The sequence below is a fragment of the Rhinolophus ferrumequinum genome, chromosome 2 (genome assembly GCF_004115265.2).
Source record: "Rhinolophus ferrumequinum isolate MPI-CBG mRhiFer1 chromosome 2, mRhiFer1_v1.p, whole genome shotgun sequence".
Taxonomy (NCBI): domain Eukaryota; kingdom Metazoa; phylum Chordata; class Mammalia; order Chiroptera; family Rhinolophidae; genus Rhinolophus; species Rhinolophus ferrumequinum.
In genome coordinates, this window is record NC_046285.1 from 45396305 (window position 1) to 45421853 (window position 25549).

Below are 25549 nucleotides of genomic sequence, written 5' to 3' on the forward strand. Positions count from 1 at the left end.
GCTTTTCCTTTTGATTCTTTCTTAGAGTTTCTTTCTCTGTTTACATTACTCATTATTCTTGCATATTGTCTACCTTTTCCACTAGTGCCCTTAACACGTTAATTATAGTTATTTTAGATTTCTCTCTGATAATTCCAAATAATTCTGTGTCATATCTGAATCTGGTTCTGATGATTGCTTATCTCTTCAGACGCTGTTTTTTTCTTCCCTTTTGTAATGCCTTTTGATTTTTTGTTGATAGCCTAACATCTGTTATCAGGTAATAGGAAGTGAGGTAATTAGGCTGTGGTGTAGGGTTTATATTAATCTGGCTAGGAGTTGGGCGTGTTTCATGTTTGTTGTAGCTAATGGTACCAGAGGATTCACATTTCTTTTATTGCCCTTTTTTTTATCACCTCTCCTGGCTTTGGGATGAGATGCCATTAAATGAAGTCTATCAGTTTGAAATATTAGTTTGAATTGAAGGGATTCAGTAAATACCAGTTTTATGTCAAGGCAATGTATCTTCTTAGTCTCATGGTTATGTTATTTTGAGAATTCAGAGTCATAGAAATATGAAGGTACAGGTGGTATAAGATTTTAAGAAAATACTTTATGAACTATGTCATAGTTATCATGAAGGAGAAATGTCTAGAATGGCATAAAAGAATTTCCACAGTACAATATTTTCAGGCTGTTCTTGGTAAAAATTTAGGTTGAAATATATTTTTGATGCCTTCTCAAATTGCATATGTCATAAAGTAGGCTAAAAGAGTTGACCAATCAGTCCTTTCTTCTATTATGAAAACCATGGATTAAACTTAATTGCCTAACCTGTTGTTTAAGTTTGCCTTTTGAACATATTAAAATGTATTGTTTGATAAGAGCATTTCCCTAATATTCTCATAGTCCTTCATATCCTCCCCCTTTTCTGCCCCCCACACCCCACAAGCTTTACCTTTCAAGGCAACGGTGAGACTGAGATTGAGGAAATTCTCAAATATTTCCGTTGGTTTTATAATGCTTTTCATTGGACTTCTTGACCTAACATTTTTCTTTTAAGAAAATCTAATGATTTTTTCCTTCGAAGTTTGAGGGGTTTTTTTCTTTCTTGTTTCTTGTATTTGTAATTTGTTTTTCGACTGGAAAATATGTCCACATAGTTCAAAATTCATGACTTATATGAGAGTATTAATGAAATGTTTCCCTTCTATTCCTATCTCTCAGCTATGCAGTTCCTTTTTGGCAGCAACTCGTGTCTTTAGTTTCATATCTATCCTTCCAGAGATATTTTATATAAGCAAATATATGTGTATGTGTAAATACATACATGCATGTGTGTATTTATAAATATATAAGCAAATACGTATAAATATATTCTATATTTTTAAATTATTTTTTACACAAATATTAATATATCATACACACTGTTCTGCCTCTGCCCTTTTTGCTTAATATATCTTGGAGATCATTCCATATCAATGTTACCAGAAAAACTTTCTTATTATTTTTTGCATGATATATCATTGTATAAATGTATCATAATATATTTAACTAGTCCCCTTTTGATGGATAATTATAATGTTCTCAACTTTTTAGTATTAAAAACAATGCTGCAATGAATAAACTTGTTTGCATATAATTTGATACACATGTGAACAATCTAGAATTAAATTTCTAGACATGGAATTACTGGCCCACAATATACATGCATCTATTATTTTGGTGGATATTGCTAAATTTTCTTATAGCAATGATGTACTAATTTCTGTAATGTGTGAGAGTACCTGTTTTCCAACACACTTACCAAACAATCTGAAAAAAGTAACTCAAACTTTGAAGAAAAATCATTAGATTTTCACAATTAAAAGAAAAATAGTTTATCATGACCAAGTGGGCGTTCATCCCAGGGGCACAAGGATGGTTCAACACATGCAAATCCATCAATGTGATACATCACATAAACAAAATAAAGGACAAAAATCATATGATTATATCAATTGATGCAGAAAAAGCATTTGACAAGATACGACATCCATTTATGATTAAAACACTTAATAAAATAGGTATAGAAGGAAAATACCTTAACATAATAAAGGCCATATATAATAAACCCTCAGCTAATTTCATAATTAACAGTGAAAAATTGAAGCCCTTTGCTCTACGTTCAGGAACATGACAGGGCTGTCCCCATCACCTCTGCTTTTCAATATAGTGTTGGAAGTCCTTGCCAGAGCAATCGAGAAAGAAACAAAAGGCATCCAAATTGGGAATGAAGAAGTTAAATTGTCACTCTTTGCAGATGACATGATGTTGTATATAGAAAACCCTAAAGACTCCACCAAAAAACTATTAGAAACAATCAGAGAATACAGTAAAGTTGCCGGCCATAAAATCAACATACAAAAGTCCATTGCATTCCTATATACTAACAATGAAATCTCAGAAAAAGAAATAAAAACAACCAATTCTTTTTGCAATTGCAGCAAAAAGAATAAAATACCTAGGAATAAACTTAACCAAAGATGTGAAAGACCTATATGCTGAAAACTGTAAGACATTTTTAAAAGAAATTGAAGAAGACACAAAGAAATGGAAAGACATTTCGTGCTCATGAATTGGAAGAATCAACATAGTTAAAATGGCCGTATTACCCAAAGCAATATACAGATTTAATGCAATCCCCAGCAAAATCCCAATGGCATTTTTTAAAGAAATAGAACAAAAAAATCATCAGATTTGTTTGGAACCACAAAAGACCCCAAATAGACAAAGCAATCTTTTAGAAAAAAGAACAATGCTGGAGGTATCACACTCCCTGACTTTAGCTTGTACTATAGGGCAACAGTAATCAAAACAGCATTGTATTGGCAGAAAAACAGACACGGAGACCAATGGAATAGAATTGAGAACTCAGAAATAAAACCACATAAATATGAACAGATAATTTTTGACAAAGAAGCCAAAAACATACAATGGAGAAAAGACAGCCTCTTCAATAAATGGTGCTGGGAGAATTGGAAAGCCACGTGCAAAAGAATGAAACTGGACTGCTATCTGTCACCATGTACCAAAATTAATTCAAAATGGATCAAAGACTTAAGCATAAGACCTGAAACAATAAACTGCATAGAAGAAAACATAGGTACTAAACTTATGGACCTTGGGTTCAAAGAGCATTTTATGAATTTGACTCCAAAGGCAAGGGAAGTAAAAGCTAAAATAAATCAATGGGACTATATCAAACTTAAAAGCTTCTGCACAGCAAAAGAAACCATCGACAAAATAAAGAGGCAACCAACTGAATGGGAGAAGATTTTTGCAAACAGTGCCTCTGATAAGGGGCTAATATCCAAAATATACAAGGAACTCATGAAACTCAATAACAAAAAAAACAACCCAATTGAAAAATGGGCAGAGGACCTGAAGAGATATTTCTCCAAGAGGACATACAAATGGCAAATAGACATATGAGAAAATGCTCAACATCACTAATCATCAGAGAAATGCAAATAAAAACCACAATGAGATATCACCTCACCCCAGTCAGAATGGGTATCATCAACAAGACAAATAGTAACAAGTGTTGGAGAGGCTGTGGAGAAAAAGGAACCCTCATACACTGTTGGTGGGAATGCAGACTGGTGCAGCCGCTATGGAAGGCAGTGTGGAGGTTCCTCAAAAAATTACGAATAGGATTACCGTATGACACACCAAAGAATTGAAAGCAGGGTCTCATAGAGATATTTGTACACCCATGCTCAGAGCAACATTAATCGTAGTAGCTAAAATTCGGAAGCAACCCAAGTATCCATTGATAGGTGAATTGATAAGCCCTTATATGGGAGATATGTAATGGAATATTATTCAGTCTTAACATGGAAGGAAATTCTAACATTCACATCAGTAAACCTTGAGGACATGCTAAGTGAAATAAACCAGTCACAAAAAGACAAAAATTGCATGATTCCACTTAATAAGATGCTTAGAGTAGTCAGATTCATAGAAATAGAAAGTAGAATGATGGTTGCCAGGGCTGGGGGAAGGCAGGAATGGAGAGTGTTAAAAACAAGACAACAGGCCCTAAATGGAGTTGCTTATACTAAGGCCCACCTCACCAAACTGAAACTTAATTACAGTTTCGGTTCTTCCAGAAATGGAATCTTAAATTTGTCAATCAGAACTCACCTGATCAGACTAGAGAGTCTGCCTGATCCTAGCCATTCCCTGAAGGAAAGGAACTTTGCAATAACCAACCTGCTTTTTTCCCCAGTATAACTTCCTTATTTCTGCTCCCTATAATAGTCTTTCATTTAGTACAGCTTCTTGGAGTTCCTTTCTAGTGATTGGATACTGCCCAATTCAAATAGATTTTTGCTCAAATAAACTCTTAAAAATTGTTAAAAAAAAAAAAAAAAAGAAAAGAAAAGGAAAAAAGAAAGAATTACCATATGACCCAGCAATCCCTCTCCTGGGTATCTACCCAAAAAATCTGAAAGCATTTATACATACAGACACGTGTGCTACAATGTTCATTGCAGCTTTATTTATGGTTGCCAAGACATGGAAACAAAATGTCCTTCAATAGATGAATGGATAAAGAAGTTGTGGTATATATACACAATGGAATACTATTCGGCAGTAAGAAAAGATGAAATAGGACCATTTGTGACAACATGGATGGATCTTGAGATTATAATGCTAAGCGAAATAAGTCAGACAGAAAAAGCAGAGAACCATATGATTTCACTGATATGTGGTATATAAACCAAAAACAACAAAAGAACAAGACAAACAAATGAGAAACAAAAACTCATAGACACAGAAAATAGTTTAGTGGTTACCAGAGGGTAAGGGGGCGGGGTGTGGTAGATGAGGGTAAAGGGGATCAAATATATGGTGATGGAAGGAGAACTGACTCTGGGTGGTGAACACACAATGGGATTTATAGATGAGGTGATACAGAATTGTACACCTGAAATCTATGTAACTTTACTAACAATTGTCATCCCAATAAACTTTAATTAAAAAAAAAAAGAAAAATAGTAGGTCAAGAAATACAATGAAAAGCATAATAAAACCAACAAAAATATTTGAGAATGATTGTTTTTAAAATAGTTTTATGTGATATTGCTCAGGGCATTTCACTCAGGACATGTCAGAATTTAGAATTATTAGTTACTTTTAGATAGCTGCTGCTTTCTATTGATTAATTAGTTGTGATTATCATGGAGCTGTTATATATTTGCTGTCAGTTTTATTTAGAAGAAACTCAGAGGCTCTGTTACAACCACAGTAATTTCATATGGTTCCAGATTTTACTCATAATTTGCATATTTTTATTAATTTTAACTTTTGGCTTAGTGTCTGTTGTTTTACCACTTATCTATTTTTTGGTGGGAAAAAATAATATAAAAATTATCATTTGATGAAAAAGTCACTAAAGTATGATCTTAAAATCATAGCGATCAGAACTTTTGATATTTTTAAGTTAAAGAATCCTCCTATGGCTGAAAATGGAACCAATGAATGAATAAAACCTTATGTATAATTTTGGCAGGATTTTTGGTGATCAAAAATAAAAAAAATATGTATATTGAAACAGAAACAGACACACTCTTTTATAAGGAAACAAGTTCATTTTCAAAAATCTTGGCATGCAGGCTTTTAAGGCTAAAGTAAATCTCTCTCTCTCTCTTTGAGACAATTGCATATGATAATGCTCCTCAGCTCCCCCATAACAGCAAAATATGCCAAACATTTCAGTCACTTACTGCACAGGAAAATTTTGTATTGTCCAGGCAGTCATTTAAAACAGCAAACTAGCTTATGTGGAAGAATAGGCATTAGGGGTTTTGCTTGCATACACACATGATAGAACCTTTTAAAAACTCAAAAATATATATATATATAAGTCCCTGAAATCTTTAATTAAAAAGGATACACCTAGAATATGTGCCATGTTTTTTCAGTGGTTAATTTTTCCTTAGGAATAGCATAGCATCCCTTGGGAGATACAGCACCCTGCTTTGGACTTTCTCCAACTGTCCTAGCATAGCCATAGAGAAGATTATTTCTGATTGATATTCAGATCTTTGACCTAGATCTGGTGTTGGAAGAAAATACAAAGGTAAGAAATGACAGTGGTTTATGTTATTTCAGGCACTACTAGATAAGAAGAATAAAGTTCTTGAACCAAAGAAACCTCTGCTTTTTCTCCAAAGAAAGCCAGTACCTCAACCTCGGCTTCCAACTCCAACCTTGGAAATGACTTCCACTGTAAGTTTGAAACTTTTTAATTTGAAATGCTAGATTCAGCACTGCTGCCCACGTATTCTTAGGATAGCCTGGATTAAAAACAAATAATTTAAGAGTGTTGATTTCCCAAGAACTGACCTATGTTGCCTTTTTTCCTTATGTTTCTTTCAAACATCAAACATACATAAAAGCAAGCAAAATAAAATGAAAATGAAATCTAAGAGTGAAAACACAAAGAATAAAAAGATTCCCCAAGACAAATAGGCATCAGAAGGGAAATCCTCATGTATGTCAAATAAAAAACGTTAAAGGGACGGTCAGTTACTGTAACTATTTTCCCACGTGGGGAGGTGGCTGATGACAGGTGGAAGCGGAGAGGAATGACTTGCCAGGAAGCCATCCCGACAGGCTGGCTTCTGGGACAGGACTGACGCAGAGTTCACTCTGATCAGAACGGTATCTCAGCTTTGTACATCACTCTACTTAATTTGAGCAAGGTACAGAATTGGTTAGGATTTAAAGAACCGACTCAGACTAAACAAATCCATAAGAAACTGCTAGCAATGTCACAATGTAAGTTTAGAATTTCACAGAGAGAAATACAACTGCCTGGTGACTCAGATGTCCCTCCTGGCAGGTCAACCCCCTCTCTCCCAGTGTAGGGCAATTCTCACAAGAAGCCAGGTTGTATTCAGGTTGCTGTGCTTCAGAGGGTGGGGAGTGGACAGGAGAGCCGCTAGCACCCCTGATGGGTCAGCTCTGTGGCGGGACTGGAGTGCTCCCACTGACTGACCAGGAGGTGCTTCTGGACAGCACCCCATTTTCTTGACTTTGTGCTAGCCACTGCCTGTGGTTAACACGTGGACTTTCACGTGTGTTAAATGACATTGTTTTTGCTGTTGCTTTCTTCTGCAGTCAGAGGTGCCTTAATTAGATTTGTAGACTCTGCTCTTCCTGCTTTGACACATAGTTATTTAAGGTGAATTTTGTAGATCTCTAACCTTGTACATTATATTCTGATTTCACCAGTGTAGCTGTAATAAATTCTTGTGAGAAGCACCCCAGATATAGACTCGCTGTATTCTTTGTCTACTCGTGGTCAAACATGAAAAAACTATTGCAAAATAGATGTTATCAATACTTGTTACTTCAAGAAAGATTTTGCTGGAAAGGAGTATAGAAAAATCAAAATGGCTTAATTTGTAGTGATTGCATGACAGTGGGTGAACTTTTTGCTTTTGAATATGATTCATTAATGATATTTATAATGAAAAATAATAATGGATTTTTTAAATACAATAACATTTAAAATACTATATGTTCAATGAGGGTAGGAACCACGTTTTTTTTCTTTACATCCTTCTGTCATTGAGCACAGTCTTTTTTGCTTGATACGATTCTTCAAAAATTATTTGATGCTGACTGCTCTTCTCAAACTGCTTGGTTCTCCCTTTGTTCTTTTAGGAAGAAGAAGATAAAGAAATGGCTGTTATCTACCTTCAAAGGTTACTCCGGGGCAGAGTCGTTCAGAACATGGTGTGTAGGGTCCCACCGCTGGCCCTATGCTTCTGCTTTGAAAATAGATTTAGAGAATGCGTATGTGCTTGGTTTCTCAGGGTGAATTCCCTCTTGCACCCTGCTGTTCTGTGGAACTATACCCTTGAATTACCATTCCCTCTACTGCTATGGATTGTCCACTGTCAAGGACACTGTGTCAAGGACAGCAAGAACCCGCCTGCTGTTTGTCACAGTTGTAACCAAGACAGTGTAAAACTAAGGTCTGCCTTCTTTGGGACTGCTAAATACAGCAATTTTCTTACCTGAATTTTGACCATTAAAGCATCACAAACCAAGTGGATTTCCTAATTTTTGACAAAGTCATAGTACAATTATTTGAGTTTGCATATAGATAACAATACCTGAATAATAAATGAAATAGCTGCATAATAACTACAGTTTTGAACCCCTACTATATGCTCACATTATATATTCTTTGCTCTCTCTATATCATCTCTTTTTTTCTATCCATTCCCCCCTTTTACAGGCAAGTAATGTGAGTCTGAGAGCGATGATGTTAATTGCCAGCAAATTCACCTCTGGTCTCCCTAACTGTAACGCCTCAGCCAGATTATTTGTGCTGCCAGAGCAGGCACTCAATTTAAAAATGGACTGATATAAAGCCCCAGCTACAAACCTTTTCTTGTCCCTAGACAGTTATAACTTTTAAGAGACTCAGTTTTGAAGAATAAGTCCAGGGAAGCTGGGCGAGCATCTTGGGTTCCGCATTTTTCTTTCCTCTCCTTTCAGTATTTCCCCAGGAGAAATGCCACAGTTCAGATAGCACTTTGTATCTTACAAACCAGGGGCAGATCTATTGGGAAAAAAAACATATGGCCATGAACTATACCATCCCCAGGTTTCTTAGGGAAGGAGCACAGGAAATGAGGGGAGGTTCAAGTTTCTTAATATGACCCTAAGTTATCACCTTGTCTTTGCAAGGCATTTTAAGAAATTGAGTAAACAACTCCTTCTTAACTAAGCTCCTTCTCTGCCTGAGCAGCTGCAGGTGTAGAAAAGAGGGCTGAACTTGCTCTGCGGAACACACCTGCTCTGTCCTCCCCAAAGGCAGAAGAGAACCCACTGTCACAAGTCATTGCGTGTGAGTCCTTGTACCTGCTGCAAGGGATGCTAATTTGCAAGACTCTTTTTTATTTCATTTGATATAGATGTTCGAAGGGAAAGAAAAGCGACTGGAGTTGATCCAAGAGCTGCGCACCACCCATGCACTGCAAGAAGATGACAGGCTGGTGAAGAAAGCCGAGAAGCAAGTCACCTTGGCCTTACAGCGGCAGAGGCACTTGTACCAACACAAGGTTCTTACTTTTTCTTTCTTGTTAACTTTCTTGTTACGTTTTCTTCCCTGCTTTTTATTATTGCATGAGCAACATTATCATGATGATAAAATGTTGAGACAGAAACATTCCCCCACAATCCCATCGCTCTGTCACAGTCAGCATTTTTAAACAATGCTGCTGTAGCCCATAATTTGTATCCCCATTCAAATTGCCCTCAGTGAATTGAAGATGGTCTTATTTTCATTATTTGCACACACACAAAAAAGGAAAAAGATAAAAGAAAAAATAAACTACATTTTAAAAGGATTTTCCCTTCCAATTTTTCTTAAATATTTGGCATCTCTACTACGTGTATATCTCAGTTAGTGGGAACTTAGCAGAATGAATAAGTAAAAAAAGCAATAAGAAAAAAGTGAGAAATGAGATTTATTTTTAAATATCAGCACTTATGTATGAGCTTTGGAGCTCTACATAGCTCATGCTGGTTATACTGCATATTAAGTATGTTGCTATCTCATGCTATTTTGTGACTTTCATCACAACCTGTGCCTTGCCTTGCTCACCTGACAACAGCTGGTAATAGCAGCTCTAACCCAACAACTGTAAATGTTTTCCTGTTCTCTTCTGGTGTTCGTCTCTATATACACAGTTTGTAATGTTGTTGACTGCATTGCAGATGCACTTTTACTACCTCTCCCGCTTATCTGTAAATCAATGTGACAAAGAATCAATTGGCACAGACTTTAGTGTTCTAAGAAAGTAAACTTACAGTAGAGTTAATATGACCCACCTTTAGTACCATAACTCTTGTGCTGCGTAGAATTGGGCACAAATGATAAGCAGCTTGGAAATGAGCACAGCGTTTTTCCTTTTACATGACAGCAGGACTGGATGGTCCCTGAGTCTGGGGGAGGCAGGAAGATAGGTTGGGGCTGTGAGACCCAACAGAAGGACCATAGAAAGAAGAAGAAAATGTGGACACTGGAGTCTCTGAATCTAGAGTCTGAGAGTCCTGGAAATGATGGAGGCAGGGCTGCACTTCCGTTCAGATGGGGAACAGAATGCCCTGGAAGCACCAGGTCCCAGGACCTGGATAGGCAAATGCCCTCCTGGGCCCTGTGAGGTTTCAGATTATAGACCCTGGCAGGTATAGCTAAGCCAATCAAGGCTTTTCCACTCACCTATGCCATGTAGTGGACAAATACCTGACTGGTATCATGTCAGCTAAGAGCTAAGGGAGGAGTTAATGGGAAGAGCAATAGCAGCCAAGGACTCCCCCTGCTGACTTGCCCCTGTGCTTACATACACCCGTGATGAGCAGGGGCCGAGGGAACAGGCCCCTCACAGGTGCTTGCGGCAAATGCTGATCCTCTCCTTTCTCCTTGTCCTATATTTTCTGTGGAAAACAATCCAGAAAATGCACAGTTCCCAATTACGTAATGCATTACCTGATGTGACTGCAGCCGAATCACCTCGCTGAATATTTTACTTAATTTTCAAAGTAAATTGCACTATTTGAGCATACCCCCAGTTCTTGCTGAGGGAGGAAGCTAAACAGGAACAGGTAGCCATCTCGGGATTTTAAAGGTTGTGTCTGTGCCCAAGTGAGGGGCTGTGATCCCTGGGCATGAGAAAACCGGTGATCTCTGGGCTGAATGAACATGGTGTATAAGTGTAAGGCGTAGTGAGACGTTCTTAGTCTCTCCCTTTCTTTCCACCTCTCCCTGTAGGTAAAGCTGGACTTTGTGGTTAGAAGGTATGTTGGGCTAGGCGGTGGGTAAGGAGGAGGGTGAGTAACACCCGAATGACAGTCTCACCCAGTAGCCATATCACCTTTGAGACCTGTGTGGATTTCCTCCCTTTCAGATACAAACGAGACGGGAACTGAGCACAGTGGCAGAACTGTCAATGTTAAAGTCCATGTGACTGGGAGGAGAGCTGTTCTTTATAGTTGAGGATGAGAGAGGGAACAGGTTGAAGTTTCAAGGGATACAATCTTCTTAGACACATTTATTCTCCAGGTGTCAAAGCCGGGACACAGGGATCCATAAATAGATATTGTGGCTCATTCCTGGCTCATTGTGGCTCCGGACCTCTGTTTTACCTCAGTGATCACATAGACGTGTATTTTTCCTGCTCTGTTTCAAAGATAGTTGTTAATGACTTTGCAGTTATTTAAAAGAATAAAAAGGGATGGGCAGTTAGCTCAGTTGGTTAGAACGCAGTGCTCTTAACAACAAGGTTGCCGGTTCGATCCCTACATGGGCCACTGTGGGCTGCGCCCTCCACAACTAGATTGAAACAACTATTTGACTTGGAGCTGATGGGTCCTGGAAAAACACACTTAAAATAAATAAAAGTTAAAAGAAAAAAGGAGTAAAACGTTCCATGGATTTTCTACTTTCATGTTATTCAAGATCTTAAAATTCCCCAAACTTGTGTTAAAGGATCAAGCATTACAAAATTAAAAGGTATCATGAGTGAAATTCTAGGAGATCCTATTTTATTAAATTCTAATATTATATTTTAATAAAACCCTTGACATTTCACTTCAATATTGGAAAGACATAGCACCCTACCTTCTATATAAATTTGAAATTAAAAAAATACAGTCTGTGTGGACATTAACAAATGTTTTGCTAAATCGTCCTTATAATTTGAGGACTACAATCCACCAGTGACTGAGCAATCCACTTTCTCATGTCTAAGTTTGTGTCTTAAGTTTTCCTAGTAAAAACCCTTGGATGGGGCCAGTCAAGAGGTAATATAACTAATAAAAACAAAGTGCATTCTGAACATGTAGTGACTGTCAGAGTGTTGGGTAATCCAGCAACCTTCTTTATAAATCACCATTCTTAGCGGAATTTGCATCCTTAAAATTATGTTATTTTTAAGGTGTCAGTAGTTGAAAACCATTTGGCTGGACTGGAAGGAAGGGCGCTGGCAGACATGTTTGACTTCCTCTCCAAAGAGCTGGTGAGATTACAGGAAGAGAGGAGAATCCATGCCTTTGCCATGTTGGCTGAACGACAGCGGAGGATGCGGGAAGCCGAAGAGAGTGGTCGGCGCCAGGTGGAGCAAAGGCGTCTGCGGGAAGAGGACCAGATATTTAAGGAGGCAAGTGGGGGCAGCGCGATGTCTGGAAACTGTCTGTAAGGAGCCGAGTCAAACCAAAGGAAACTCATAATAGGAAATGGCATTTGTTTTTTATTTTTCATTGTATTCAACAAATATGTATTGAGTTCCTATGTGCAAAGGCATTGTGGATACTTTGGAGCTTACTATATAACATGCAAGTAAGTGTAGAACTAGAAAATGTAGTAAGGTTTCATGAAGGAAACAAATGGGGCCCAGTGACACATTATTATGCTTTCTCTATGGAGAACAGGTTGGTGGAAGGACAGAGTGGAAACGAGGAGTCCAGAAAGGAAGCTGTGGAAGTAGTTTAGGCCAGAGAAACTGGAGAAGTCACATATAATGTCCAGTTTCCAGCTTAAGCAACTGGGAAGATGATTGTACTATTTTCTGAGGAAGGAAAGCTGATAGTGGAATAGGTTTAGGGACATGGGTTAGTAGGAATTTGATTTATATTAAGTTTAAGACATCTTAACTAGAGTTGTCATTTCAGCAGATAGATATCCAAGATAGAATTAGCAGAGAGGTTTTGGCTAAAGTACAAACTTGAGAGTTAGGGTACCAGGCTGGTAAATTAGAATTCTGACCAAGACACAATGGATGTGAAATTCCAAAGTGACCAAGATGCAAATTCAGAGGAAATTCGAGGAACCAGTAATATATCAAAGCATTCTTGAGAATATAAAAGGTCAAGTGTTGAAATTGGAGGGATTGGTGAGGAAGATTTCTTTAAAGGGGTGACTAATGCTGTGACTAATACTCCCCTCAAAAAACACCAGAGTATGGGGGTGATACTTCCCTTTCCTGTGCTCCCTAGAGAACTTGATATGTATTCTTTCAGTTAGGGTGTCAAACCCCCTAGGAATGGAGAGGAGGGGAGCTGGGCAAGCTGGCTGCTTTGGAGGTGGGCACAGAAGAGGCTGTATGGGTGGCCGGCAACACTCAGAATATGTCAAGGCAAGGACCTGTGTGAGACTGTGTGAGAGTTTCCCTTGGACCAGATGTGGGCCACATGGGAAGGAAAGAGCCAACCTGGAACTTAAAAAAATTCTTGTCCAAGATGGCTGTCTGAATTATATATGTGGATACTTTTGAGCGTCTCAGTTAAAAACAGAAAGAAAAAACTGCTACATCAATTTGGAGTCTTCATATTTGATTTGAGATTTTTTAAGGATTTACCCAATTCCCATGGAATTAGGATTGATCCATGAATAGTATTTGGTGTATGTTTTTCTTAATTACAAAATTGATTGAAACAAAACAGATTGTCCTTCCTTTATACAGCTTAAGTTTGGGGTTCTATATTGTCAAGTTCAGCTTTTTTTTTTATTGGGGTGACAATTGTTAGTAAAATTACATAGATTTCAGGTGTACAATTCTGTATAACATCATCTATAAATTACACTGTGTGTTCACCACCCAGAGTCAGTTCTCCTTCCATCACCATATATTTGATCCCCCTTACCCTCATCTACCACCCCCCAACCCCCTTACCCTCTGGTAACCACTAAATTACGTTCCCCAGATTAATTTTCGAAACCCCGTGGCCATCTTGTGGTAAGTCCAGCTTTTTAACTATACAATAATTCGTATTCTAGCTGCCTACCATCCTAACACATTTAGCTTCAAAAAGAGTTACTGATATTTAGAAATTAACAAATCAGAACTTACTATCCCCTACCTTATATCACTAAGAAAAAACCAGCTAGAATGGGAAGATCCAACTGGGAGTGAGAATAAAAAGGAAAGGAACAGAGGAACCACTATGCTCAAAAACACAGAAAAGAAGAAGCTGGTAAAAGGCTTCTGAGAAGGTATCTCCTAAGTAGGAATGACCCCAGGACATGTCAGCCATGTCTAGGAAGGCAAGAAAGAGTTAAGATGACCCTTGCACCTGATTTAAGGATCATTTATGTAAAGAATGTATCCATCTGTTGACCCCCATTCAAATACCATTTGTCATTTAAATTCTCAACCTCCCTTCATACAGCCCTGTTAAAGACAAATATACTGGCACATAAATATACCAAAACACAGAATGTTTACATTAAGTAAATTTTCAGAAAAATAACATAAATACTGAGGAATATAGACTCATATTTAAACATACACACTTTTGCAGGCACACGCACAAATACATACGCACAAATATAATCCAGTGTGCTCATTATCACAGACATGGAGGGACATGTGGAGACACACATATAGCTACCTGTATGTTCACTTAGTCAGTCATGCACATACAAGCACAAATGTACCCGGAAACTCACACATGTGTAAAGATATACAGAAACACACAAATATGTATGTTGCTGCAGTGAACCCTCTGAAACTTCCCACCTCTGAACTATTACAAGACTCAGTTGTCTAACCGCCCCATATAAGTGTGACTTGCTTCCTGAGTGAGACGGGGCTCCTGGAGCAGGCGTGTTGTATAGGCCTTGGTGGCTTCTATAGCACCGGCCTAGATGCCTGCATAGAACAGATATTGAGCAAATGTATTTTGGTTGCCTGCTTGCTTGGTTGATGCTGTATTAAACTGGTCATTTGGTCTCTCCCATAGGAATGGCATAGGGATTCAAGGTTATGGACTTGGTGTTTCCAGGTAGAGACCCAGTAGACATTACATACTCAGAGTCCTGCTGCAGTGCCAGTCAGGAAACAGGTACTGAGTTGTTACTGAGTCCCATGCATTATCTCAGACACAAAGAAATATTCAGATACGAAATAGAAAAGTGCCCTCACCCAAGAAGCTCAAAATATGATGAGGGGACAGAATCCATACAAAATTAAGTGTGCCGTGTTTGATCCTTCCTGTGTGTCTACCTGTGAAATGGGCAAAACTTAACTGTCTTATTTATGGTTGTATACTTGGGGAGCAAAACTATAAACAAAAGGAAGTGTTCACTATAAAATCATGAGTTTGGAAAAGGGCTGTGGTCAGGAAGCGCCCAGCGCGGTCTTCTAGGTTACTAGCAGTGGCTGCGTGGGTGCTGGCTTTACTCTGATTCATTACACTCTACATTTACACACTCTGTACTTCTCTAATCATGTATCATATTTCACAGTTTCAAGGAAGCTTAAAAAAGAAGCAGTGCAGGGCTGAGCTGATGTGATAGTCGAAAAAAAAATTCATTAGAGACCCAGGGTCCCTCCAGCTTTCTGCATTTCTGTCCCTAATGCATGGACCGCATAGCAGTTTAAGATGACTTCTAATGCTCCAGCATTGGGTCCCTATGAAATGAGAAAGGAAAAAAAGTAAGTTAGATCTTCTCCTTTAAGAATCCTTTCTGGAAGGTGCTCAGATCACTTCTGTATATATTCCCTTGGCCAGAACTATGGAAGCTAGGAAATATAGTCTTTGTTCTAGGGACATTTTGCTCAGCTAAAATCCAGGGGCTTTATTATTTAAGAGGAAGGAGAGAAAGGACATTGGGAAATACCTCTAAGTCTCTGCCATAGTTAGGTAGTTTGGCCAAGTCACCTTGCTGGTAAGAACAAAGCCAGGATCCAAAACAGCGTTATTCACTGTGAAGCCTATAACCTTTCTGAATTGTTATATTACCCACCTGCAAGTAAGACCCATGATTCTCAAATGGGCTAGATGGGAGGAGGCTGCCTACCCCAGAATGGGCAGGCAAGTGGATTGGAAACAGACTGACTAGATAGTAAAGAAAAGGAATGGTCAGTGAGGTGACTATCAAATTAATGAAGGAAATAGATGTGCTAAAAAAAAAAAAAAGTCAACCAATGTTTGTGCATTTTTCTTGTCTTGTTAATAGTAGGATTCCTGTTCTCAGTAACTGGGGTTATTTTGGGTTTTTGCAGGTGGTTAAAGTTCACCAAAGTACTATAACTTCCTATCTGGAAGACATAATACTGAACACTGAAGAGAATACTGCAGAAGAACAAGCCAGGGCCGAAATTGAGAAGATGGCTAAGAAAATCAATGACATTGCTTACGAAATGGAGAGCCGGTATGTACCAAGAGAGTGGTACCGTGACTTATATGCAGTGTTAAGAGCTGAAGCTTTTACCACCAAGGACACCATGCTTCACTGTCCATTGCTTGGTTTGCATAACTCTTTGGAAGCTAACACGCCTATACCTTTGTATGGTAGGAGCATTGGGAATAGAATTTTCAGTTATCCTGTGCAGTCTGGATCACTTTCATATTACTTGCTTTTAGAATACTACAAGCATGAAAGCAGTGTGAGTAAGTACATGCAACACTACCTGGACTTCACCCCAAGGTGTTTGGCTTCCAGGTATAAGTTGTATCTCTAACATTCCCTTCCAGGCAGACAGGACAAACGAAGGACAGGGTCAAATAGGAATTTTTCATGGAGTTAACCAAGCTCAGCAGGAATATAATGTTTCAGATCACTTAATCCAGGAAAAGGCTATGGCGGGATTTGAGCAGTGGAGTTCCTTACACAAGTGAGGAGGATCTCAGTATAAATAGGCAGCTCAAGTAAAGCAACAAAGAAAATAGTTTAATTTTTTTTTTTCAGTCGAACTCAGCTTCAGTCAGAGGAAATTGTTGCTGAGTTGGTTTATAGTTTCCTGATCCCAGAGGTGCAAAGGGACTTTGTCAAAGAAAAAGGTAAGCCAATGTAAATGCTGCACTTTATGAGTTTTTAAAGATGTGAATGATTTTCACTATCCCAGAGATTTGCAGAAATTTCTGAAGGAGAACCACTGAGTTTTTTTATTTCAGAGTTATGTCAAGTTCTCTTCACACCATCGGATTCCAGAGTATAGTCACCTCTAGTACAAATGGAGTATAGTTCTAATAAGTTTGACAGAGTATCAAAATCCAAACCTTCTTTAACAGGAAGTTCCCAAGTTCCCAGAAGAGGTCTATTTTGGGACTTGATTTTTTTTTTTAAACTTAAAGCAAATGTTGAGAATGTGTAAGATTTTCAAACTATAGCATCGTTTTGTTAGGCAGGGCACATGCAAGGCAGGTGTTGAAAAGCTGGGATGCCATCAAGGGCTTAAATCGACTCTGTGCTCTCTCTGTGTCACAAATATCTTGAGTTTCTTCCAGGACTGTGTCTAAGTATAAATATCCTCATATGTCACTCGTCAGAAGTGGCATGTTTTTAAAGATTGCTGCTTTCAGTCAATAGAGAAGGAGAAACAAACAAACAAACATGTCTTAAAAAAAAGAATATTCTTCTGGAGCTTTCAGACCTGATGCCAGAGGGAGGGGTGCAATATTTAAATGAAATAATATCTCAGAAGGCTTCAGAGTTATGCAGGGGGATTCTGGAGAGGTTTAAGAGAAGTGTAAAAGTGATTTCCAGTCACGTAACCAGGGATAAAGGAATGATGGAGTTCACATGCATTTCAAGAGAACAAAGAAATATCTTATTTTCTCATTGTATGATTGAACTGTAATTTTTAAAACAGTACCCTCTAGCAATAAGTGTTTAGTTTGTTTCCAGTGTGTTTTCCTATAACTACTGGTGCTGCAATTAGTGTATTTTACACATATCCTGGTCATGCTTTTGAGAGTAAATTCCTAGCAGTGTAATGCTAAAAAGTAGGGTATGTGCATTATACATTTTGGTAGGTACTACCCAATTGCCACCACAAAAATATTGTTCTAATTCATACTCCCATCAACAGTGTGTGATAGTGCCTACAGCAACAAAATTTAATTTCCAGATCAAATAATAAATATTTCTGTGTCATCTTACACTGTAAGAGGGATCTTGTGTTATCTGGATCCTTAAGAATGTATGCAACTCCTTTCTACTTCTCCTAGGTCCCAAGTGAGGTCAGCTTCAGATCAATTCCACCTGAGGGAATTGAAGGACAGGGGGAAATAGTGTGTTGAATAGTTACTAGTCTGTGACCCTGGCTCTGAGGGAAAGAGCCGGAGGGGGGACTTGAGCTGAAGAAATCCAGTGGAACTGGTCGGTGGGCAAGTTTGGCAGGTCCTTACCTCTTCCCTTTACACACATACCATATGGATAGGGACCTTTTGTTTCTCTTTTCAAATAGGAGAACCATATGTACTACATATACTCTTTATCCCCAATGAAGATAATATTATATACAGACCGTTTCCAGATATCTTTTTTGTAAAAAAGCTCATACATTGGAAAGACCTTGAAGAGACCTTTATATACATACAAAAATAACAGTAACTGCCAAATTTTAAATCCATACTAAGTTCCAGACCAGGTACTAAACATTTAAGAAAAGTACTTTATCTCAATTTCTTACAACAGCGGTGGGTGTGTTCTCATTTTTCATTGAAGGAGATTAGTGCTTAGAGACATTATACGACTTGCAGATTTGAAACATGGCCTGTGAGGTTCCAAAGTCGACCATGCAATTGTGAAGTGCTATCGGTTCCAGTGTGATGTACCCTATATAAACCAGCTGATACCTACGTAGCACAAAATCTAATCCACAGGACTTCCTACTGTCCTTTACTAGCTGGATGACTTTGGACAAATTACCTAATCTCTGTGTTTCAGTTTCCTCATCTGAAAATGGGGATATTAATAATACTCTCTTTAAGGGTTGTGGGGTGGTTTAAATGAATAATTATATGCCAACTGCTTAAAACAATAGCTGGCCCAAAGTAAGGACAGATGCTGACTGCTAAGATATCATCATCATGATCACTCCTTTCCAAGGGATATGGGATGCTTCACATACTAAGCCTTGATAATAAACATTCTTAGGGTACGGAGCTAGGACCACTTTCTAAAGCCATGAGCTCAGAAACTCATTCCCAATCAACCAGTACCCTCCATATTAGGAACTAATGCTCAAAGAGAAATATGAGACACCTTACCTTTAAGTCATATATGATCTTTGCATCATGAAATTTGCGTTACAATGCAAAATTATCATTTCTATCACTGCTTTCTTGAAAAGCTTTGGGAATAATTTCATTCAGACTTTCAGAGTAAAAATTCTTCTGTCACTTTGGCACAGTGAGGAACGCACAGAGGAAGCATATTCTAGCAGCCCATCAGCTCGTCCACAGGCACACGGAATCCATGCTCCTAAGGAATTTTGCTCAGCAACAGCAAGATGAGGTCTCAAACACTGACAAGTTACTTAAGAAAGAAACTCAAAAGGAGAAAGACAGCTAAGGTGAGTTTGATTTTTCATCTGAAAGGAAGTAGAGAGAGGACGAAAAGTAGCCTCATTCAGCTTTGTACTGCACTCTCACGATCATAATGGGAAGAGATTGTTGTTTAAGAAAATGAAGCACTCCCATTTAAATTGGCACATTTCATCTAGGTTATGGAATGTACTATTGAAATTATTAGAGAATAGAGTTGATATCATAGCAATTGGACTCTCGTGACCAGAAAACGGGACTCCAGATTATTTTTATGGTTTCTTTTAGCACGTGACAGTATTCCATTGCAAATAAAGCTACAAAATATGTCAGTGTTATTATATATATATATAAAAAAGCTTGTTCTTATGGAGGTGCACAAGGTACCCTATCACATTGTGCTAGTTTTACACATAGCATGAGGCACAGCCTGCCTGGTTCTAGCCCGGACACCTTCTGCAATGCCCACGAGGGGTTGGTTTCAGCCTCAACTCATACTCACGAGACTAACAGAGACCACATTTAATGGGATTTGAGTATCATTCTACTCAGAAAGATATGATAAGACAGGCACCACAGTGTCCATCCAGCAGGGAAGAATCATGTGTTTTTCCTCCTGTGGGAGCTCTTGCCATATCCACACAGAGGACCCATAGCTATTTTCTCTTGCCCGCAGGTGACAAAGCTCAGGTGCAGGGAAGAGATTCACATTGGGTGGGTGTGGGAGCTGGCTTGCTTTTCATGACCCTGGACCAGTATCTCTTGTAATAGTTCCATAGGCGAAGTTTCCAATGTCTCCCTAATTGATTTTCCCAGTGACCAAAGTCAGCACACTCAGGAAAGCTCAAAGCTACGGTTTCCTATTTGGTATTAATAGTTCATTTAAAGCGCCTCCCAGTCACATGCTAAATCCTAATCATGGGTCATTTTTACCTTCAGTGGTATTTCTTAGTAACGTAGTTGACATATACCACCTCTCAGATTACTAGAAGAACAGAGCTAGAGAGTCAATTGAAAGTAAAAATCTCATGAGACGGGGAAAGGAGTGAACCCTTTGCCTGTACCTTTTCCCTCAGCCGTCCCATGGTAGAGGAACATCATGCGCTGTTTTGGCCTGAGGGTGTGCTACCAGGTAAGGAAAGGCACCACGACGTCGGGGGAAATTTGAGCCTGGCAGTTAGGAGGTCTGGGTATTGGCCAGCTCTGCCACTAACTGTATAATTTTATACGAATAATTTCCCTAGAGGCTTGTCCATGCACATGTGACCAAGAGACCCTCTGCAGGGGAATCTATGAGGACCTTAATTCTCAATAAAAGAGGATCATGGAAGGACGGTTGAAAGGAGGGGGAAATTAAGAAAGAGAGCAGAGAGAAAACTGATGTAGGACTCTTAAATATGAAGCTGTGGCTATAAATCACAGCAGAAAGTCTTTTGTTTTTAATTAACAATGAAATAACCTCTGAAATCATTGAAGATATAAACCATGTATTTACACATAACGTTATATACTATCTGTATAACAGAAATTCAAAGACCAAAGCATTTTGCCTGTCTTGTTACTGTGATAAAAATCAGCTTTGATGTTGGGGTAGTCATTTTTCTTAGCGAATTTAATAAGAGTAATAATTTACATAGTTTGAACTAAATACATCTGCATTTCCTTCTGAGTTTAGCACCTGTTCTATGACATCCATGGTGAGCTGTGAAATCAAGTCAGAAGAGTATTAAAATGATTTTCTCTTTTGTACTTAGTGAAATAAAATACATTTCATTAAAACTGCAAAGCATACTGTAGTCCTAAAATATAGTTTTTAAAAATTCTGTTTGGCAGGCTAACTACAGACACCCAGCAAGGAAGAGCAACCAATAAATTCATAAAGTATCTTTTTTATACTTTATTAAATGACTGGAACATGATGTTTAGTGGCCCCCACATATACATTACTCCCTCTTCCTTCTCTCACAGGGAAGGACAGATGTGAGATTATTTAATAATGCTTAGGGAAAGGGGCAGTAGGCATGGATATTGATTTAAAAACAGAACTTTTTAATCAGCTTTAAGACAAGGAAAGCTAATAAAATAGTGAGGAATTTCTGGGCAAAAATCTAGGAAAAGACAAATTCAGAGCGTTGGGTCTGGCATTTGGAGCCACTTTTTTTTTCCCCTGAGCAAATATGCAAATTCTAGAAAATGTGGCAGAAAGGCGGAGCAATGCTTTTACCAGCTTTGTAAAACCAGGGGGACAAAAACTGGAGTCAAGGTTGAGGCCCTGGCAAACCTCTTCCATTTGGGTTGGGACTCCAAAAGGCTATGCCCTAGTTGTAAGGGTTAATTGGAAGTAAACAGTCCCTCGCATAGACTGCAGTTTAGCATCTAATCACCTGAATGATTAAAAAAAAATTTAAAAATCTGAATCCCAGAAATTGAATTGTAGATGCTTAATTCCTATTGCCTGAAGGAACTTGTCAGAAAACATAAATTCTCTTTGGAGAAACTTGACATCATCTTAGACCTCAGTTTATTTTCACAAACAATTTTTCAAGTATAGTTTCCATAATACAATCAAGGATATCCAAGCTTATGAGGAGGCACAACAACTTAAAAAGCAGCAGCAGAAGTTACAGATAATGAAAACAGACTAAAAGGATATAAAATATAGGAATTATTAAACATAAATTTTAAAATGACTATATTTACTGCTTTGAACAGCTAGCCTCCAGAATAGTGAGAAAATAAATTTCTATTGTTTAAACCACCCACTCTGTGGTTTTTTGTGACGGCAACCCGATCTGACTAAGACAGATTTTGGTACCAGGAGTGGAGTTGCTCTAACAAAAACCTAAACATGTGGAAGCAGCTTTGGAACTAGATAATAAGTATAGGTGAGAAGATCTTGGGGCTGCATGTTAGAAATACATACGGATGTTACGGGCAATTCTGGTGAGGTCTCAGACAGAAATGTGGAATGTGTTATTGGAAACTGGAACAAAGGCAATCCATGTTATAAAGCGGCAAAGAACTTGGCTGAATTTTGTTCTACTGTTTTATGGAAGGTAGAACTTGCAAGCAATGAAATTGGATATTTAGCTGAGAGGATTTCTAAGTAAAGTGTTGAACGAGTGACTTGGTTCCTTCTGACTGCTTATAGTAAAACGTGAAAGCAGAGAGATGAATTGAAGAAATAATTGTTAAGCAAAAAGGAACAAGAACTTGAAGATTCTTAGCCTATCCATATTTCAAAGAATAGGAAAATGTGTTCTAGAAAAAACACTAAGAATGTGGCTGAGCAGCTATTTGATAAAGAATTTATGGGGATTATAAGAGTAGCAGCACTGCCAATTTGAACTGAAAGGGATGGAGATGAGATGAAATGAAGGAAGCCTGTCAGACTTCTTGGATTTGACAGGATGAGAAGATAGAGCTATTATGCTGCTAATGTGCACAATTCTTCCAAGAAGAGGGAAAAATAACTCTGAAGGCGATTCAGATTACCAGGGTCACTGCTTCAGATGGCCTCTGCCTAGAGCCTTAAGGGTGGGACCACACATAGGACCCTACCCTGGCTTCAGTGTTGGGAGCCCCACCGAGAGCCATGGGGATGGGGCACAGCAGACCTGAGAGGGGGGCCACCCCGCAGGGCCATGGGAATAATGCTGCCATCCCAGTGACCTGGAAGGCGGGACATTGAGCCAAAGAGGATTAATCTCAAGCTTTAAGATCCAACAGAATTTGGCTAGGCTTTGGACTTGCTTGGGATCCATTACTCCTTTCTTCCTTCTGATTTCTCCCGTTTGGAATAGAAATACCTATTCTGCGCTTGTCCTGCCATTGTATTTTGGAAGCACATAACTTGTCTGGTTCACAGCTGGAGAGGAATGTTGCCTCAGAATGAGTCATACCTTGGGTCTCACCTGTATCTGATTTAGATGATATTTAGATCAGATTTTGGACTTTAAACTTTAGAGTTGATGTTCAAATGAGTTAAGACTTTTGGAGCTGTTGGGATGGAATGAATGTGTTTTTCATGTGAGAAGGACATGAATCTGGAAGTTGGGGTTGGTGTGGAAAGCTCTGGACTGAATCGTGTCACCCTAAAATTCGTATACTGAAGCCCTAACTTCCAGTATGTTGGCACTTGGAGATGAGGACTGTGGGAGATAATTAAAATTAGATGAGATCATGAGGGTGGGTCCCTCATGACGGGAATAGTATCCTTATCATCAGAGGTACCAGAGAGCTTGCTCTCTCTGTCTTTCCCTCACATGTGAGGACATAGCTAGAAGGCAGCCATCTACAAAATGTGTCATAAAGCAAGTGTCAGCCATTTCAGAGTTTAAATCGTGTAGTGTGTTCTCTGATAAATATGTAATGAAACTAGAAATCAATGACAAGATAATTCTAGTATGTTTGGAAATTAAGAAATACAGTTGTAAATAAATGTTCATCAAAGAAAGTATCAGAATAGAACGTAGAAAATATTTTGAACTGAAAAATAACAAAAATGTTATATATTTATCAAACTTGTGGACTGCTGCTAATGTGGCACTAGATGGAAAATTGTAGTCTTAAAGGCATTTATTAGAATAGGTGAAAATAGGATTAAGCATCCTTTTCAATAAATTAGAAAAATAATGGCAAATTAGATGCAAAAAAGTAAAAGGAAGGAAATAATAAAATAAAAATAAAAGAAATTAATAAAAGGGAAAATAGATATGTCTTCTGATTCTAGGTAGGCTGTAGTAGGTAGCTGCAACAATTAGAGAAAATAATGGTTGTACTGTAAATGTCGTATTTTTAAAGACATTGGAAAGTTGTGGAAACAAAGGGGACTATATGAACTATAATGGTAGAGGGGAAAGAGTCCTTCCTAAGTGATCTGAGATCACTGACCATTTTCTTCCCTTGGGGCACTGGCCAACTCTGGGCACAAGCTAAGATTCAGGCTTACCAAAGGCACAGGGACATTACAAGGGGAATATAAGCTGCTTTATATACTTCCTGTGCTGCCAAAAGTTAAAACAAGAAGCAAGATTGCATTCCCACACCTATTTGCAGTGAATACATTTTCTGAATTTAAAACTACACTTCCAGGAATGTTTTATGGACCTTGAAACAAGTGCAAAAGAAATGTCCATACTTCAAAATCTGTTTAACTGTGCGATGGGGGCATGTCTGCCTAACCTTCAATCAGAAGTGATTAGTCTACATTGCAATGACATGCTAAAAGGCAAATATTGAGAAGAATCTACTGGAATTTGAAAAAGCTTCTAAGTAATAAATATGCACAATTAAAAGCATAAGCTTATGGATTAAGATTCGTATTGGCAGCACATATCTGTGTGAGAGACATCTTCAAAGCTGAAGTAGGTGATGTCTCATTCCACATCACCATTAACAATTGAACATCTGCAGTCAATTTTGATGATTTGAACCTCAATTAAACAAAACGGTATCCCTTAAATAAAAGTTCCATTCTTCTCATTAGTAGATCTGTATTACAAAAGAACTGTAGTCAGTCATTGTTGCTATCTTTTGAATCTTATCAATAAAAAATTGTGACAATTTGTTTTCTCTCTTTTTATTTGAGTACTGACATAATATCCTTGATTTTGTCTTTTGGTCCACAAAGCCGAAATATTTATTATCAGACCCTCTGCAGGAAAAAGTATGTCATTCCCTGCTCGATAGCAGTTGAAAACGAATGAAGTAGAAGTAAATACAACATGGATGAATCTCACAGATAAAATAAGGATCAAAAGAAGCCAAATACAAAAAAAAAAATCTACAGCATAAGTCTATATAAAGTTCAAAACTAACATTCAACTATGGTGTTTAGGAATGTATAATCAGGAAGTAAAGGTATAAAGAAAAGCAAGGAAGTGATTACTGGAAAAAATCAAATAAAAATAAGAATAGATTATTTTTAGAAGGCAGGGAGAGGATTGTGATTGGGAAGGAGTAAGTGGGAGCTTCTAGGATTTCTTGATCTGGGTGGTATTTACACAGATGAATACATGAATTCATTAAGCTGCACATTGATTTTCTATATTTTCCTATATGTGTCATAGTCCATAATTAAAAGTTGGAAATATGTATGTATATTCACAAACATGTATATACATGCATTATGCCTGCAATATACATAGATTATTCCTGGAAAGATCGGCAAGAAATTGATAAGTAGTTGTCACTAGACATGGAAACTGGAAACTGGAGGTCAGAC

The 25549-nt window shown here is 38.1% G+C and overlaps 1 protein-coding gene across 1 annotated transcript in view; it reads left to right on the forward strand.

Annotated features, from left to right (window-relative positions):
• Positions 1–25549, forward strand: part of CFAP91 (cilia and flagella associated protein 91) — a 61012-nt gene that overhangs the window by 34729 nt on the left and 734 nt on the right. The window contains 8 exon segments of the mRNA XM_033129977.1: positions 6142–6258; positions 7702–7773; positions 8964–9110; positions 11988–12209; positions 16056–16204; positions 16742–16833; positions 19191–19352; positions 20400–20455. Of these exon segments, the coding sequence (XP_032985868.1) occupies positions 6142–6258; positions 7702–7773; positions 8964–9110; positions 11988–12209; positions 16056–16204; positions 16742–16833; positions 19191–19351 (960 nt within the window). The 3' untranslated portion in view covers position 19352; positions 20400–20455.